The sequence below is a fragment of the Leptosomus discolor genome, chromosome 7 (assembly GCF_034619465.1).
Source record: "Leptosomus discolor isolate bLepDis1 chromosome 7, bLepDis1.hap2, whole genome shotgun sequence".
Classification (NCBI taxonomy): Eukaryota; Metazoa; Chordata; class Aves; order Leptosomiformes; family Leptosomidae; genus Leptosomus; species Leptosomus discolor.
In genome coordinates, this window is record NC_141397.1 from 14,502,276 (window position 1) to 14,522,223 (window position 19,948).

Genomic DNA, 19,948 nt, shown 5'->3' on the forward strand with positions numbered 1-19,948 from the left:
AATTGATGCTGTCAGCAGTCATCTGAGTATATTAGAACAGAGAAAGGCCAGAAGTTCTGTTCTAATAAATTTTGTTTAGTTGTTTTCTAGCTGACTGCTTTGACTTATCTAGGGTTAAGCATCTCTATCTGCAAATGTCAGTGAATGGCCTTGATCTAATGCCTACTAAAGAGATTCCCTTCATCTTCAGGTAAAGGATGGTTAGACTTGTCTGAGTTAATGTTTGTAAAGTAATTTGATAAAGTAAAATATAAAATTTTACTCTAAATCTAAAGAATTATTTTATTATTATTTCAATACCTCTTTAGATTTAAATGTATTCTTCTTTCTAATAACTTTTAATATTCTTATAAAGCAGAGTTAAAAAGAACATTTCCTTTTTTGATTTCCTTCCTGTTTTGTGGGATTGCACGATACTGTTGATAATGCAAGTTTCTGGTCTTCTGTAATTGAATTTCCTTTATTTTACTAGTATGCATTTGATCAGTCTTTTTTTAGAATATAAATGTGATACACATCCTATCTGTTTTATAACTCTTTAGTTCCATTAGATTGACAGTCCCCATCACGCTATCACTCATTGGTAATTAGGAAGTTTTCGAATGCCTCAATTTTATTGGATCAGGTAGATCAAAGCTATAAAATATGTCTTAGAAAAACGTATGCTTAATATAAGAAAAGGTCAAGAGCTGCCTCCATTGGAACTATGATTTCATTAATGATTCCATTTTCAAGCACTTCTGAAAATGCTAATGAAAGTATCATTGTGTAATGGTGACAATGAAAACAGTAAGAAAGAGATTAATGAATTTCTGAGAGAAGTTAATGAAATCATAATACAAAAACATAAATATATTACAATGAAATAACGTTTTGTTACAGTGAATGGGAGCTTCATTTAAACCTAATTAACACCAGCAGAAGGTGAATGCATCAAATCTGTAGGTCCCTATGAGAAACTGTGTTACTGATGTGATGTAAATCCAAGAGATCAGATTCTGCCTGACAATGCTGGGATACTCTTTTATAATTCTGTCATGATTCTAACTCTAGTGTATTAGTTTTTGCTTTCTGAACCTTTCTCACTAAAAAGCAATACAGCAACAATACAATGACATGCTCTGATTAAATACAGCTGTTCGGTTCCTCTTGAGACTATTATTTGATATTTAATAATGATGGTTAGGATATCTTTTATAGGAAACCATGTTTTAATATAACAGATATGTACTATTTGAGCATATATCTTAAATTTATTTTAAAATATTAGCCATAAGTTATTTAAAAGATATCCATAAAGAGAAGAACTTTATAACTTTGACTACATGTCCCAGGTATATGAACAAAGAAATAGGTCTGCATGAACATTTATAAACAAGTTTATTCCCCGATGAAAAAGAAAGAGCTACTAAGAATAACTTACAGGATTCTGTTTATGTAACAAATGTTGATATTCAAGGCACAATCATTTCACTGCTGCAGCAATTCTACATGAAACTTCAGCTTACTACCTACAGCCTTTGCCATGTGATTTTCATTTGAAAAGAAACATACATTAGCATTACCAAATCAATTGTAGTGTCTTTCAGGCTGATGTAATTTCATCAAACACTGTAACTACAATCAAATACAACTTTAATATTTTTTCCAAAGTATTTATGCATTACAGATACTAATATATGATGCTTAAAGATCAGTTTTGGTATATTTGAAATATTTTTTCTCTAGTCTGTATTTACACAGCCAGCAATAGATTAACATTGCCAGCCAACTGCTCAATATAATCAAAGAAATCTAAAGACTTATTGATACTTACAGTAAAAAGTAAATGTAAATTATTGCTTACCTTTACACTATATTTGATTATGTAAGCATTGCATCATTTGATGAGCAATGACAAATGTTATTATCATCTTCCAGATTTACTTTTCCCTAAACTAAACTAATACTAGTTCTTATTTATACCAATTGCAATTTCTAAGAAATGCTGAAGTAGCATGAACGTATGGATATTCCCAGCACAAAAGAAAATCCCTCCCTACACTGGGTTTATGATAAGTTTGAGAAAGATGTTCAAGCTCCACAGAAATAGAAAAAAATATAAGTAGTGTTTAAAATTATCTTATTTAAGCATCTTCAGGGATGGTTGGCTGCTTAGTTTAACTTACTTTTCATGTTCACCATTTCCTGTGTAATATGCAATTGGGAGTCACATGTTGGGTGGATTTTCAGATTTTACAATCTTCACTTATTACTTGTTAATCACAGAATAATGTAAGATTGGAAGGGACCTCTGGAAGCCACCCAGCCTAACCCTTCTTAAGAAGGGCCAATTTATCTCAGCTTCCTCAGGGCTGTGTCCAGGCAAATTTTGAACGTCTCCAAGGACAGCGATTCCGCATCCGCTCTGGGCAGCCTGTCCCACTGTTTGATCAGCCTCATAGTGACTTTCATTTCCTGATTTCTAATCACAATTTCTTTTGTTACAATTTGTGCTCAGTACATCTTGTACTGTACACCCTGAAGAGGAGTTTAGTTTAGTTTTCTCACACTTTTCCGTTAGGCTATTGAAGACAGCAATAATAGCCTTCTTTTACCTTCTCTTCTTAAGGTGGAACATTACCCATTTTTTTCAGCCTTTCCTTGTATATTATGTTCTCCAGTCCCTGATCGTCTTGGTGGCCTCTTCTGGACTCACTCTAGTATGTCAATATTCTGTCTTGTAATGGGAAACCCAAAACTGGACAGAATTCTCCAGATGTGGTATGACAAGTGACATATAGAGGGAAAGAGTCACTTCCTGGGACTTGCTGGCTGCACTTGCTGATGCTGCACAAGAGGTTCTTGGACATCTTAACTGCAAGGGCACATTGTTGGCTCATGTTCAACTTGTCCACAGGACCCCCAGGTCCTTTCCTGGAGAGTTGTTTTCCAGCTGGTCAGACCCCAGCCCATATTGCTGCAGAGAGGTTTTCCACCCCAGGGGCAGGACTTGCCATTTGTTCTTGTTGAACTTCACTAGGTCCCCAACAGCACTTTTCTCATTCATTGAGGTCCCCCTGCACTTTGCCCTTCAGCATATCAACCACTCTGCCCAATTTGGTATTGCCCCCGCCCCAAAAAAGAAAAAAAATAATACACTCCATCACACTGTCCAGGTCTTTAACAAAGACCATTTGCATTAACTTTTGTGGAAGACCTGTTGTTCAATGACTGCTTTTTGGACTTTATACCTCAGATTAGATATCTATGGAAGTTTTTCATTACAAAATTTTTGTGCTCTTCAACATACGGTCAGTTGTGGGTTTTAATACAACCAGTATTCTAAGGCAGCCTTGCCCATAAATGAAAATACAATGGCTTAAGAATCCATTCTTTTTTCTTGACAGAAGGGCCATTGAGCTACACATCTATTAATAGCCTATACAGCTAACAAGCATCATGGAATGTAGCTGTGCAGCCACAGTTATCATAGACTGTGAATGTTTTGCAATCTAAATTCTAAGTAAAAGGGTAATTTGAACGGACAATCTACATTTAATCGTGTCATTGTTAAAATGCTATCTTAACACTTGTCTTTTCTAACAAAATAAACCCCAGGCTAGAAACATAATGTTCACATTCTGAAAAACAAAATTGCACCTGCTACTAATTACTAGTGTAAATCTTAATTTTTTATATATTTATTTGATTGTTCCCCTAAATCAGGTAGTTACCTGTCTAGAAATTAGTCTTTGAACCTCTGATTAATTGCATATAAGACTGCACGTGCAGAAAAAAAAAAAAAAAAAGACAACTTTTAGTGAAAGATCCTTTATAATTTACAATGTTATTAATTAAACAATGCAGTGGTAACAGTGGAATTTAAGATTTAGCAATTATGTTAAACAAATTTATGATTCAAAAAAGAAGTAAAGAATTCATACTTTGAAGGTGATTATTTTTGTATTTTCTTTCAGGTAAAGGAGATTTAATTGGAGCAAACCTATCCATTAGGGATCAAGTTATTAAAACAAATGCAGATGTTAAAGCTCTAACATACTGTGACCTCCAATGCATTATCCTCAAAGGTCTCTTTGAAGTGCTTGACCTTTACCCAGAGTATGCTCACAAGTTTGTTGAAGACATACAGCATGATCTCACATACAATCTAAGAGAAGGCCATGAAAGTGATGTAAGTATCTTCAAAGGTCTCTCCAGTTGTTGCTGCCTTTAAGATGTTTCTCATACTTTAGAGAGTTCTCATAACTTTGCCACAGTAAAGAAATAATACACAGATTATGTTAAAAGGACCACTCATTCCAGTTGTTTGATAATTCAGTCATTACCTATACAAATTGTTTACCAATTGATCAGATCATAAACAGTGAACAAGTTCTTTGCTTCTCATTTTTCCATAGAAAACATCATCTAAGAGAGAACATTCTTCTTTAATATTTTGTCATTTTTTGCTTATGTTTAAAAATAATTCATAGTTATGTAAAGCATCTGTCCAAATAAAGGTATTTAACTACAGCTTTTTCAGAAGCTCATGTGCCAGCCTAATGAACATTCATTTCATAGATCACTGATTGTCACCTCATAGCTAAGAAAGTTTTCACATACATTCAGAATGAGAAACAGTTGTTTCTGATCACACTGCAACTAAAATGTGTTTTTCCATTGGCACTAGTGTTCGCACAGGAATGCTCTATAAACAATTGCAGTAGAAGAAAGGTGTAAATACATAAATGCAAACTCTAAGAGAGGAAAATAATTGGGGCATCTCACTTGTTTGTCTCTTGAAATTTTCCCAAACTTCCTGCTGCTGAAGACAGCAGCTGAGAGAGTACACATCTGTTCTGAGAGCCTGAAGATTAGTTTGTATAACCAACACATTTTCCTTGGGCAGGTATGCTTAATCTGAAAAAGAGTATAACTCCATGTAAAGACAGGGTTTGAAGCTGATTGCATGCTCTTCTCCAGTTTTGTCATGGACCTTGATGACCCCTCACAATGTATTGCTTCATGCTTTTATGTATGACGACAAATCTGGGGATCACCATCTCAGCTGCATACACATTCAGCTTTTATAAAATCAGGAACAACTCTTCCCAATTAGTCAGCTGGGTGATGTACAGATCCTCTGCTGAGAGCAAGCCTACAGCAGTCTCAACGGTGAGCACACAGAGAGGAAAAGAACCTCCTCACGCTCACTGTGGAGGATGGGATCTAAAGCAGTGCAGGATGTATCCATGCACCTTTTCTGCTTTAGAGAGGAAAATATTTCCAACATTTGTGAATACAGACTGTATTTTCATGGTATAACTATTATCTTAAAATTAAAGGGAAAAAAGGATCCTGACACTGAGTAGCATCCAGTGTCACAGACAAATATAGAGAACTGAAGACAGGTTATCGTAGCATCACTTTCTCCTACATCTTTGGGTTAACCATGCCCTTCACTAGTATTTCTCTTGCAGCAGAACTAACCTCGGTCATGGGCATCTCATTTCTTACCCAACCATTTTACTTATCAATAAGGACTAAAAGCAGGAATAAGGTGGACGAAAATTGTACCATCACAAAAAGAGGACTCAACAAATGAGAAAAGATATCTATGTCAGTAGCAAGTGTGCCTGGTCAACCATTTGCTCTGCTTTACTTAGAAAATACCATGTCTTCATGAACATAATTTGCAAGCAGAAATAACCTGAGAGTTATCTGATGGTTTACTCTCACAAAATAGTAAGAAGGTGGTTTTCAGAAGTACAATCTGTGGGTATGAAAATATGACACTTTCTTTTTTCTTTTTTTAATATATCATTATGCTATGGGAGAGTTTGGCAGCTGTAACTCCATATCTTGATCTCTCTGTCCCTAAGCCAGGGAGACTACTTTTCCGACTGATGTGAATTTAATGCTTCTGAAAATGTATCAGTAGCAGTATTTAGGGTCAGGTGAACTGCAGAGTGAAACAGCTTAGCTTTCCCTACTATGTCTTGCCAAGTGTCTTTCAGTCCTGACCTAAACTATTATTGCATTTCCAGTCACAGTCCACTGAAACAACCTTAGGTTGTAGATATCGTAATACTTTAAGACAGTATTAAAAAAGTAAGGCTGCAGAAAGATGCAGTCCTGATGATCTGTTATCCCCTTTCTTGTGCTGTTTGAACTGTTCATTGCACGCAAAATTGAATAAGAGATTTGAACTTAACTAAAAGTGGATCAATAAGGGCCAGAAGTCATCATGAGTTTCCTGATCCTGCAGTGTCAAAATTGGACACTTAGCACTAGAACGCATAACTACCTTACCCACACAGAAATCTGTAGGAAAACTTTTAAAATGTGTTTTCTTGGTTCATTTGCAAGTCTAAGAGTGATGTGTTCCATCTGCATTAAAATCCAAGTAAGGTGTAAGGGTTGAAAAGGCTCCAGGAACTCCATAGCCATGTCACTTTTCAGTAAAACAAGGAGGAGCTGTAATCAGATTTACCAGTAACAAGTAGAAACTGTAGCTGTCTGGCTATAGAAAGATTGAAAGCGTTGCTTAAGAAATCTTGAAGAAAAGCTCAGGAGATTTTAAGCACAGGAGCTGGCATGTAAGTATTTCAGCCTCTAATGAGTAACAGAGAAACAGAAAGACACAAAAACAGGGACATAAAGTTTCAACGGTTCCTCACGATAGTTCTAAAACCAGCAATTGTTAAGTGATTTATGATTATAACCATTAATGCGCATTCATTCACGCCGGCAATACTATTATGCCATAGTTTTATATATTCCCATCACAGCTAGATGTGAATTAGGAAAAAAGTCTTTATGTTGATTATATATGTACTGTCCTTTGCTTCTTTTGCTGCATTTTGCTCAAGAAACTCCTAACTCTTTTTGTAAATGTATTCAATTATTTGAGGACAGTTAGAAAAATCCAATTTGTTTGGTAGCTGGAGTTGTGACATTAAACAACTCAGCCATTCAGGTGTTTCAACCAATTTTCCTAGGTCTGTGACTATGATGTCATAGTCATGAAATGGTTTGCTAAGTGGCACAGATTTTGACACCAGCCTCACCCCACCTATACTATCTTGCACTATATATTACAGGTTACATATATAGCAGGCAATGAGAGAGTCAGATATCTGATTCAATAAAGCTAAGCTAAGAACATTCTTACAACATACAAAAAATTGTAGGAATGAGAGTAGAAACTATTTAGCTATCCACCCACACTGGAAAACATGTGCTATTTTATATATTTAGAGAGCAGTAGCAGATGTTCATAACTCTGAATTATTCTATGAGAAAGTCAGAATAGGTAAATATTTGCACATAGAAGTGTCTACAGTGTAGACATCATTATTCACCAAAAAAAAAAACCCAAAGGTTGGTTACAGCCAGGCTGATACAAAGAACAAGAGGCTTCCTTGACACCTCTGCCATCCCTCAGGCTGTAATGAAGTCACAAAGGAAGATAAGACCCATGCAGGCACAATCTTTGACTCACTAGAACTCTATCGATATGTGTCATTTTCAAAAAGAAGAGATGATATTCCTGAAGATTCAAAAATCTGTGTTTGTAGATAGGACTCATAATTAATAAGAATCCACTCTTCCTTTTGTAGCCTTAAAGTGGTTTCTGCCTCTCACAAGATCTACCCTTCCCCCTCCCCTCTAAAGGAGCAGAAGCTACTCTCTTTAAGAAGAGAATACTGAATCTGAAGCAGGGGGAAGGACTGATTCCTTCGGTGCATCCGCAGTGTAAATGAAACATGATGACAAAGATTGCACAAGAAAAGTGGTAGATCCTTCTCCAGTTTGCAACATTGAGTCTTACTGCAGCTTAGCCAGGTTCCTTGATAATAAAATATATATAGACAAACAAATTTTAAAAGGCAACCAAGACGCAATAAAAACAAAGAATCCTTTTTTTCCCCCAGAAAGGCATTGTCTGACAAAATGAGGCTTAATTCTTGTCCTTTGGAGAGGCTAGTGTTTAGAATTTATTAAATTTTAATGATTGAGTTGTGGGGTTTTTTTAATATAATCAAGCTCAGGTTGCTATTAGCAATAGCAAACAAATTACAAGGGATGCTACTCATTTTCTAGTGGGAAACTTAACAACTGGCCAAACCAATTGTTCTTAAAGGTGTTCTTAAGGCACACCTCTAAGCTCTGGAGCATACAACAGAGGGCACAGCTCAGGAAGAACAGTGTCCACAAATTCTAATCTAAAATATGCAGAGTTTTCTGGTTCATTCCAGCTAAGAATTAAACAAGATTTTAAGAGCATATATGTAATTCCACCTTATTTCTTTTTAATTGGTTTATTTCTAGGCTTTTGTGTTTCTTTGTGCTAACCGGTGGTGTTCTCCTCTAGGCAGAAAAAAGGATAGCAAGAAGTATTTTGAATACAAGCACAAAATTCAGCTGAAAGTCTGCCTAGCCACTGCTTTTCAGCTAGTAGATTATGTATTTGACGTATCTTCATTCTAGCCTCTTTAGCCATGCTTTTTTCCAGATATTCTACTATAGGTCTGTTGAATTTATGAATGCTGTTTTCCAAATAGTAATAACTGAGAAGGCATTCAATCTGTTACATATTTGATTATCTATTACGAATCAGCAATGGAAATAGTATGACATTTCCGAGTTTTTTAATGCATCTTTATTGTCTGTATAATAAATAGTATTTTGTTTTAAAGAAACAACCAAAGTTGTCCTATTTGCAATTCTATAGATATTAAGGAAAATATAACCATTTTTTTAAAATAGTTGGTTTTGATTTTGGCAAATATGAAAGGATAAGAAAACCTGATAGAAACTTCAATCACATAATTAATTATTGATATGTTTAAACTTCAGAGCCAAAAAAAAATCCTAATTCTTGTATACAGGTATGTGTTTATAATAAAAACTATGTATTGAAAAAATTAATTTCCAAACCAACTCTTACTATACTGCTACAAGTAGTCATAATTCCTCCACCCCAGGCTAGATCATTGCTCATCCTGTACACTGAAGGACAATCACAGGTTGCAAAATATTGTTCATAATAAATAATTTCCATCAAAGTTTTCCCAAATAATTCCAACTACCTCTTTAATAGAAAAGAGGGTTTTGCCATGTTACTCAGTAGCTGTGTAGAAAGAAATGGCTTACTTCGGAAAAGTTAAGAAGCCCTACTTCGACATTTAGAGTGGGATTGGATAACTTTGAGGAAAACTTCTCAATTTTAAACAAATTTACACGCAGTTAAGCACCCACCTTTGTCAATAGCTCATCTGACAGAAGATTGTGTGCTATTACTGCAGGTGTAACTCACTGGTGTTTATTTTCTGTGGCACAGCAGGTATAAATTCTGCAAAACAAGAGACCACTCAACAGCAAGTTTTGTGTTTCTATACAAGATTATAACAGGTGGAATATAGAAGTGAATAAATCACCTAAAGCAACAGAAGTGTAACACTTTATCTGCATGATTATTTTGAAAAAGAAAAAAAAAAAAAAGCCTTAGACTCCTGTTTATCTTTCTCTTTAGTCCATGTGTGCTTGGCAACAACACAGAACAAATTCCCATTGTTCTATTAGAGACCATAAGTGACTGATGACTCTGTATCCACGGCTTTCAGCCTGTCAGACACTATATTTCCATTTCGCCTTTATACCTCTCTTGATATGAGATGGAGTCTGCAAACTTCTCATCTTCTCAGCGATTATAGTATAAGAATAAAAGTGCTCCTCATACTATCAAAAAATGGAATAATTTGAAAACTGTGAACATTTAATTAACTGTGAGACATGACTCCTGGTGTGCTCACTGGAGTAGGTCTCTTACCTGCCTCAGTGCATGGACTTCCCTGCAACCAGTGCCACTGTGAAATATTGCTCAGTGCTCACCCTTTCACATTTTACAAGCTACTCAGATTTTTCATTCATGCTTCTGGGACCATCCACAATTTTTTTTCTTCTTCCCTCTCTCTCGCTGCCTCTCCATCTTCCCCAAATAAATTATCCTGTTGCTGAACAAGGCAGCACTCATACAACGTCACTTACACAGCTCAACTTCCATATTTCTATGCAATAATTAACAGGATTCTGCAGCTGTGGAAGGGCCTCACCACTAGCAAAAAACCAGAGCAGTTCCTTCACATGTTTTAGACTTAATTTCTGATTTTAAATGAAGCAGTTTGGGAATGAGCTTTGTCATCTAGCTCTCTGAAAGACGTATCACAGGTGTCCTACCTGTATTCACAACAGCAAGCATGTTTTGGTGGATCTTTGGCTATTTAAGGTGGATGCTAGTTTCAGACAGTTGATTCTGCTGCAATATCCTCCTCCCTGTGCAGTGTTACAGTCAGTCCTTCCTCCACTCCCTCAACCTGGCAATTACTTGCTTCACTCAGCATGGGAGCGGGGCTGACCTGGAGCTACAGTGCGAGCCAGGTTCAGCCAGTGCTAATTCATAAAGCTTGTTTACTTGCAGTTGTCAGTGAGCATGATGTGCAGTGCCCCTGAGCCATCAGTTCACCCAGTACCCCTCCAGATAATCATCTCACTATCGTGTTTCTAATATACCCTTCAACACGGAACACCGCTGAGAAATAATGCAACAAGGAAACATGTAATTCAAAAAGGACAAACTGGTATGCCTTTTCTCTTGCAGGCTTGGTGGCCTTTTCATTCTCTTTCCTAGTAGCTTTACATGAAGAAATTTTTTTTACTGGTATGCTCCTGTTTCATCTCTGTAGCTTTCAGACATTCTAATATTTTTGAAAATAACAACACACAGCCGCCTATACTGTTTGGGTTTTGTTCTCTAATAGTTTGTTCTTCTGATTTGTGATCATTTTGCAGTTAGAAGTTTCGTCCCACCACAACTTTTTGAGGCAATTATGTCATCTTTTCCATTAATTATTTTTTTCATTAATTCTTGTGTTTTTACCAGTCATTTCCATTTTATTGGCTGTAAGGACGAATCCTGCAAGATGTGGAAGAGGTCAAAGGGGAGGAGAGGAAAATAACTTATTCATTTTTTTGTCAGAATAAGTTACATTTATATTTGACCCATCCCAAAATTCCTACTCCTGTGGTCATGCTTTTACTTTTGTGAATGGGTTAAGAGACAGGAATTGTGATTATTAGTGATACATTATTTATAACAAGACTATTCAATGCATGTATGTAATCAGGATTCTCACAACTGAACCTTAGCACTTTCTTGGCAAATACAAACAATTTTAATGGTGACTAGGACTACAATATTTAAATAAGTGACAAAATTTTACTTCTAAGTTTGGCTTTTGAGTCATTTTGAAGACTCCATTCTCATTCATTTCGCTTCCTGGGATTATTGCCCTCTGCATCAGATTATAAAGCTTAACCAGAGGGTTACATGCTGAAAAAAAATATCCAGCCTAGCAAAGCAGCTTATTGATGTTTTTAGGCTGTGGTATGAGGATGGTATAAAACACTATGTCAGACAGAATTTTAGTCAGGAAATGCTCCTTCCTTTCAGAGTATTGCCCTGGAATCCAACTGTATTTCTATTTTGATTAAACAGGGATGTTAGATGATAAATTCTTCCAATATGCTTCACTGTGCCTTAGGAAACAAGAAAATGTAACTCTTACAATATTAATATTATATCTTTTTCTCTACATGGGAAAAAATGGAAAATAAAATTAATCCTAGTATATCTTACATTTAAAATGGTATGAATTTAGAGGGTGACATTTTTTTTCATAATTGCTTTTATTTTGCATTGATATAGCAATGAACAGATAGTGGCCTTAAAATTTAGAAGCATTCTTACAGTAACCTATCCTTTTATTATTCTGTGTAAAGTAAGACTAACTTATGAAGGAAATTACAATACCATAATTTCTTCTATAAGAACACTAGTTCTGAAGGCACAGCCTACCTTGAGATGTAACGAGAATGTCAGACTGGCTTATACAGTAAAGTTCCTATATCACTTGCAGAGTCATTATAACCACAGGATGTATGCTGAAATGCGTGAAATTAAATATGATATAGTCTTTGAGCAAACTGTCTATAATCACTGCAATTTGTATGTCGAGTGGGCATTCTACATGGATACAAGTATGTATTCTCAAATTTATTGAAGTGGTAACATTTAGTGCAATTTTTTTAAACATCATAGAATAGTAGAATAGCTGAGGTGGGAAGGGACCCCTGAAAATCATCTAGACCCCGCCCTCTGCTCAAAGACAGGAAAGCATACAAAACTGAAAAGCAAAAATAATTTATGTACAAATCCAGTCTAAGATTTAACTAACATAAAAACAAATATCTTCACATATTTTTCTTTTTAATCATCTATACCTTCACTCAGTAAAACCAGAGCTACAGGACCTGCCCACATAAGTGTAACTAGACGTCTGCTGAAAATGCAGTTCCTACCTGAGACATATAGATCACTTTTTCAGTGTTGTGATAAATAGTAATATGTTTGTAGTAACAAATATAAACACACTGCATATACATTCATACTGTATATACAGTACAGTACTGCATATATAGTAAGTGTTCAGGGACAGACTCCATTGACAATCACACTGTGTTCCTTCCTTCAGGAAAACCAATATTGGATTTCTCTGACACTGGGTTTGGTTTTCTATCATGGTACTTTGAAAACTGAAACGATTTTATTCACTTATTGAGTGTCCATGTTGTCTTAGTTTCTAACCTGTGCAGAACTTCTTGAGTAACAAAGCTGCCAAGAGCTCAAAAAAGGTATGCGCTCAGCTTTTCTGTATTATGCATATATAGAAAACACAAATTGCATCTCAGGGGAAGGAAATTATGATGGCTCTCTTACTTAACAAGGTTATATACTTAGACTTCTGCTGTTATCCTCACATGCCAGGACATGGCTTCTTGCCCTGAGGTGAAATCAGGCGAATCACTTTCACAGTTACTATACGTCTTCTGTCTACCTCAAACTTTTAGCTCTGAATATGTCTAAGGCCCAGCTGTGTGCTCAATTTGCACTTTTTTTCCTTCTGGGAAAATTGGCTAGAGGCTAATCTACTGATCAAATTACTACCCAAAAAGCAAAATATTCATTATTTAGAAGAAATATTTCTGAGGAAAAAAAAATTATATTAAAATAAGGAAAGGGATTATGCCTGTCCCTGCCTTCTTTGTAAGGTTCACCCTGAAAGCTAGAAAAAGCTGGACTTTATTAAAAATTTTCCACAGATAAGCCACTGTCCTCAGTGAGTCACTTCTTATTAACACTTGTCCCACTGATTCAGCCTCTGAGTGCTAGCAAACAGCTAGGCAAGGTTGGGGATGGGTAACTGGCAGCTAATAAAGGTCACTGGGAGAATCTTTTTCAAGATCCACTTCATTATCTTCCTCTTTTCTTTTCAAGAGCCTCTCTGACGTTAGATACACATATTTATGTAAAAAGTAGCATGAAGTTCCATTTAAAGATAAAGCTAACAATACAAGCTTAAAAGCAACTCTTCCACAGTATCTACAACCTCAAGTTGAGGAATCCAATTTGATATCAATCCACAGGGCCAGTCCTGCAAATATTCAAGAGATTGCATGAAATCTTAGAGTTGCATGAAGTTAAGCATACAAGCTTTATTGCTTTGAAATCTGTAGCATTCATTGTAATTTTTATCAATATTATGTAAATCTTTACATGACTGTAATCAAGTTGTAAGAATATTTTAAATTTGCCTGCAGTAATCTGTGAGCTTTTCCAAAAATGCAACTTGCTGAGCAACGTAGTCAGTGCCACATCTATTGTCTATTTTAACAATTCCTCCTTTTGTCTTCTTTTGACCTTATTGACAGCCTCTTCTTTAGTTGTTTTTTTTTAATTCTTATTGGCACATTTGTTATGAAAGATGTATGTTCAGAGCAGTCTGGGACCTTGTTTTCTTCTCCTGTTTTGAGGTGTGGGAGAGAGAGGTAAGAATATAAAAGTCAAAATGACAAATTATACCATCCACATGTACCATTTATTCAATTCTTGATTTGGAGCAAGTGTCAGAGACATTAGTTTTTGTTTCCATGACATCTTTTTAACACAAAATGAAATAAATCTTATATTTTTAACTAAACAATCAAAATATGATTAGAAGTTTTTGTTAATAAATGCAGTGAAATTAACTTTCAAGTTTTAAAGAAATATATGAGAAGTAAACTTCAGATACTAAATATAAAAGCTCATGTGAGAAATTTGAACCCAAAGAAGTATTCATTTGCAAAAAACTTATCCAAAGCTAATCAGCCAGTTATTGAACACTTGTCCTAACTTTACAAGCCACAATAATTCATTCAAAAGATAGGATTCATTTAGGATAATATTAACAGAAGATCGCAGAGCTCATGGCAATTCAGTTATTGGTCACCCAAGATAAAATACTGGTGGCAGATCTGTTGTTCAACTCTTGCTGCTAATTCAATATACCCTATACTGTAAGTAGGATCAGAGAAAGCTGAAAGCATCTGCTTCCACAAAATACATTTTCCTTATCTGTCCATTAAGCAAGGAAAAGAGAAAGAATAAACCTGACAAAATATAGGAAAAAGCCAATGAACTATAGAAAGTCATAAAAAGAAAAAAATATATAAATAAGAAGGTGTAAATTGCTCAGTAAATGCAGATATAAAACTATTATATCTAACCTGAGAAACACTTTGTGAGTGATTGACTCCTTTGTGGTTTAAAGGATTTGTGATATTTCATTGAAAAATTTCCTGATTGTGGAAAGTGAGTCCTGAACACGTGAGGCAATAAGCTTTTCATCAGTACAATAATCCCTTGTTATGTACTTGTATCTTTTCTGTTACCATACAGTAAATTTGCAAAGAATAGAACATATGGCACGCGTTCTTGGGGTTTTTTTTTTCCCATGCTGCCAATGCTCCTAAATGGGTTTTTCCTGTTTCCAAATGCTGACTAAGAACATTAATATTCTAGTTTGATTTCAAATCCTTTCCTGAAAGTGTATTTTATCCTTTTGACTCCTCAGATACAAAGAATTATTTGTGTATTTTAGGACCCAGGACTTAAAAGCAAATCAGCAAAATCATGTTTCTATTTTCATTCCTGCTTCTTGTGAAGGCAGCAGGAAGCAGGCCAGTAAAAGCTAATAGCATTCTTTTGAGCCCAAAAATGCAAATTTACTTGCCTGGACATTTAATGTATAAACCCCAAATTTAGCTGCATCTCTATATTTCTCTTTTTAGGGTTTTATCCTTGTAATTCATCTTGAATTGTTGTACAGCTAATTACCTGGTTTGGTCTCAATTCCTGGTTGAGATTCTCCCATTAAAAGCTACTCTTGACCTTTGAAAAATCTTCAGATCACTGGCTTACAGCAGTGTTTTCAGATGGGGGAACGTTGTTTTTGTGCTTGTAATAAGTAATGATAAATATTTCTGAATTTTTTTGCTGTATTTATTAACCTATTAAAGAATTACAAGAGTTTAGATTTGGGATTACATACATAGAATAATTCGATATGAGTCTGGTTTTGGTACATGATCTATTAGTGTTTAGTCTTGTGAGATTAAATCTAATAGCTGGTTTCACGAGACATAAAGAGACATCAGGGCTGAAATTAAAAACTGAATTAGACTTTTTGACAGTATTTCACATAACTCATGTTAACACCAGTCTTTTTTTTTGTTTTTTCCTCACACACAGTAGAGGAAATTGTGTTTTCCTTCCAGCAGCCCTTACCCTTTAAGACTTGTACTTCATTTTAGAAGACTAGCTTGTGAGCTATTTTGCATGCTCTTTCTTTTTGCATAAGAAAAAACCTGTTTTATAGAAGGCTACACTGGTGTGTTGCCCTAAATAAAAGGCTTTAGCAGATCAGAAACTAGGACAGCACCTCATCATTATTTATGCTGATACTACATTTTTACAGAGATAAAGCTATGTATGGTGAGGTCTTTAAATTTATTGCCCTTTGATTGTCCATGTTCTTGTTCACCTTTGCTTTTCTCTTTGAGAACAGTATTTTTGCAGTGAGAGCGAGAGGGGGGAGATGCTGGAGGATGTTTAAAAGCAAAACTCTTGAGAATTCTCTCTGGCCACAGATTAATTACAGTTTCTTTTACCAGTTTTCAACTATCAAGCCATAAAGTCCAGGCCCCTGCTTTATCTGTGCAAGATACAGTGTTCAAAGTTACAAGCAATAAATACGGCTGCAGTGTATTAACACAGCAGCAATTGCAACACTGTTTACTGTCTGTTCTGTGCTATGGAAAGATAGTTTATAGGTTCAGAGTTTATCTAAAATTAGCAATTTATCCAGACTGAAATTGTCCCCAGCATGTTAAAGGGCCTAGTTTGGGGAAATGGAAGAAAAAAGTCCAAGTAGTTTCTCACATCACATGCTCTCTGTTCATACCTATCTGCCTCTTCTGCTACCTTTCCTCCCAAGCAAAACTCCTTCCCCTCCCTGCAAAAAGCAACCTGCCTTCAAAAATCTCTTTACCTTTCTCTTGGTAAGGTCATAAGGCAATGAAGTGCTGCCACTAACCCCATTTCCTCTGCAGCCAGTTTCTCCCAACTGCAGCAACCAGCAATGGCAACACTGAGAGCAGAGGAGGACTGATGGGTGGCTGAGATCCTGCAGCCAGGGGACAGTGCTACCAACAGGTCACAGAGCTGAAAGCCTAGCCAAAAGGTCCTAGCAGCCCTGTGGGAAATGCCACCAGGACATTTAGGAGACACCCATATAATAATTCCTTTGTCTCTGCTTTCAAGATGTACAATCAGGATTAACACATGTGACCTGGAAAAAAAAAATAAAAATAAAAGCAAGGGGAAATCTTCACTTGCATTACAAACTACAAATGACAAGTCTCTTCTAAAGCCTTCAGCAGGCAAATTCATACTTCCTACGATCTTTTTTGTGAAGCTGCTAATGTTTGGGATTGGCTTGGAGTTTTAATTAAGATTGCTATTTAACATTCATACTGCACCTGTGCCTAGAAGCCAAGCAAACTGATGCCCCAAAATTCTGGGCAGTATTGTGATTATAATCTTCTTAAATATATATGCAAAGTGGGCCACTAGTACTTCCTAATTCTGACTTTTATGTTTTAGTACATTTCCAGTTTCCTGTTCTCATAAACCTTGAAGGAGATGATGTTTCTTCAATTGGCACAGATTACAGTGCAAGCTGGGAGATTTCAGTATCTGAGATCTTGTCTTTTGCTAATATCATGTAGTACTTTATCTAACTCAGGAAGAACACAGCAGTTATTTTATTTACATAGCCTAATTATTGCAGTTGTTCTGTTTGGCAGTTATTAGAGTGTTATTGCTAAATTTATTGATACACCTGCTACTAGCTTGGCTGTTGTGGAGTAAGATTTCTGCTTACACAAACTTAAATATTGTGCATTTGTATATTACACCACTACTAGTACCTTCACTTTTATGAGCAACTAGAAAACAGTTTTCAGGTTAACCTGAAAGACTTGTGAAAAAGGGAAAAAAAAAAAAAGAAAACCACCACCACAATTATTTTTTCCAAATCTATGCCTAAAATTTGTGTATTTAGGGCTTCTGAAGACTTTTATCAAACAAACTGGGAAGTCCCAAAGACTTCCAGAAAGGCTTAACTTCTTTTACCTGAGTTTGGAGAAAAATAAGCTGATGCTACAAATTTAAAACTGATGGGTGTTAAGCACTTTTTAGCTTGACCTGTAGGTTTAGAGAAGACCACTTCTGAAAATTCTATTTGGCAGACCAAAATTTGCCTATAAATACAGCATGTAGGCTGTCAGAGACTAGCCCGTGGTTAAGATGTGGGCATCCAAATAAATAACAGATTGTTCACAATGGCTATTATTCAGCAGTTCCAGTGGATTTTATTAGAAGTTACACATTAAACTTGTGTGATTTTTTTTCTTCTCCCTTTTCTTCTGTTTTGCTTTCTGTTTAATCCAAGAAGGTAAAATGTCATGACCTTGAATAGCTGTTAGGCATGTATCGTCCTCAGGGTTATATTGGTACTACTTGCTTCAGGTCCATAATTGCCTTTGAAAATTCCCCAAAGACGCTACGGTTTGTTAGATCATCTACACGTAAGGACTAGGCTGGCACAGGAGCTAAAGCTACAAAGAGGTGGGGCCAAAGCAGAGCATTGTTCCTGCGTGGGATTCCATCAAACCAGCATTGAAACCCACCAGGCATACATTCACTCATCTGCATTCATTCACGGGTTTGAAGCCCTGACCCAACTTTTTATTAAAATAAAATGTTATTTTTGCAGCAACTATCTTTTTAATAAAAATAAAACATTTTTTTCTCAGAGCATCCTTAGTTCTTAGTTCAGTGCTATGTCACCATTTCATTTAATACAGCTGTTTTATCATCATTTAATTTAATACATCTGGTTTATCATAAGATTTTTTTCTTGTATCAACATAAATGTTTTGGTTTAGATGTTTGTATGCTCTTGGAAGCCAATGCTGTGCAGATGCACATAGCCGTTACATTTTTGTTTTGTTTTGTTTTTTCAGGTAATATCAAAATTATCAAACAAGGCTACGCTATCTCAGGTATGTTAGTCACATTTTAAATATGCCAAGCTTGACTTTGAAACACCCACACAGTAATGGCCAGAGCAAAGCTTGAAAAACTCCATTTGACTTCTGTGGTTTCAGAATAAGACTTTAAATAGCATCTTGCAGATAGTTATGTCACTGTCCATTTTACGAGGAACGGCTTATGATCTTTTCTTCCAGGTGCTAGATTTGGATATCCTACCATAGCACCTGCATTTTAAATACATGGTTACCGGAGCCAAAGCTTTGAATATGGATAACACTCATTCTCTGTAGAGTATAGGCTGCATCAGTGCCAGGTCCTATACAATTTGATCATCATGAGAGCCTTCAGATGGCTATTATGGTTAACAAGGCTATTATATCTTATATAAACAGGTCTTTTGCCACTATTTTAAATTCTTACCTTTTCATATATCTCAGATGGAAAGGACCTAGTTCACTAAAACTGCCAACGTGTACTAAGAGAAAAGCATTCCCTCAATAGAAGTGTGCTGTAGCACACAGCAAAATTAAACCCATCCTGCAAAACATTTAGACAGACACTAATAGGGGCTTAGAACATTTGGACGAATTCCCCAAACCTGCATTTCCACACAGCCAATCTTACTTGGCCTGAATGTGGGAAATATGACTATATAAGTTCACCTGAGGTTTTCTATCTAAAGTTAACAGTGCTTTAATCAAGCCTGATTCAGAGGAGTAGCTTGAAAAACAAACGAAACCATGAAGTTGCTTTTGGCTGTACTCTTCACTGAGGTGTGTGGAGTTTGTTAATTTGACCTGGAACCTAACTCTCCCTTAATCCATTCACCTACTACCAATAAATACAGTAAGTTGTATAATGAGAGTAAATGGAACGATTTCTGAGTTATGGCCTGATTCTGACATGAGCTCCATGTTGGCATATCTCAGCACTCATGACCAGTGTATTTTGTTACCATGAAACAATAACAATACATTGCTGTCTTACACCATGCTTTAATTAGTAAATAAAAGTACAGAACCCAGGCACATGTTGCCTCTAAATTGCCTTGGTTCCAACAGCAAATATTCAAATTGCATTTTTAAAAAAAAAAACAAACAGATGTAGCTCTGCTTTTCAGTGACTCAGTTCTGAAGCTGGCACTGTCACACCACTGGTGCATTAACAGGACTTTGCATAAACTGAAAAATCTGCCTACTAACACAGCAGTGGCTTCAGTTACAACAACTAAGAAGGATACAGAGGACATTTGGGCTTGAGCTGAACTGATGTAAATGCTATTTATCAATTACAAATCATTCCATATGTAGAAAATGTGGAGTATATGAACTACCAGACTCAGTTCTTTCCCTTGATCCACCAGGAGTCTGAGAGTGTAATGTTCAAAACACATGATGCCTCAGT

At 35.9% G+C, this 19,948-nt stretch overlaps 1 protein-coding gene across 1 annotated transcript in view; it reads left to right on the top strand.

The window, feature by feature from the left end:
• The window catches only part of KCNH8 (potassium voltage-gated channel subfamily H member 8), a 192,800-nt gene that overhangs the window by 153,992 nt on the left and 18,860 nt on the right, over positions 1-19,948 (top strand). The window contains exons 11-12 of the mRNA XM_086467639.1: positions 3,960-4,174; positions 18,514-18,552. Of these exons, the coding sequence (XP_086323765.1) occupies positions 3,960-4,174; positions 18,514-18,552 (254 nt within the window). The remainder of the gene's footprint in view (positions 1-3,959; positions 4,175-18,513; positions 18,553-19,948) is intronic.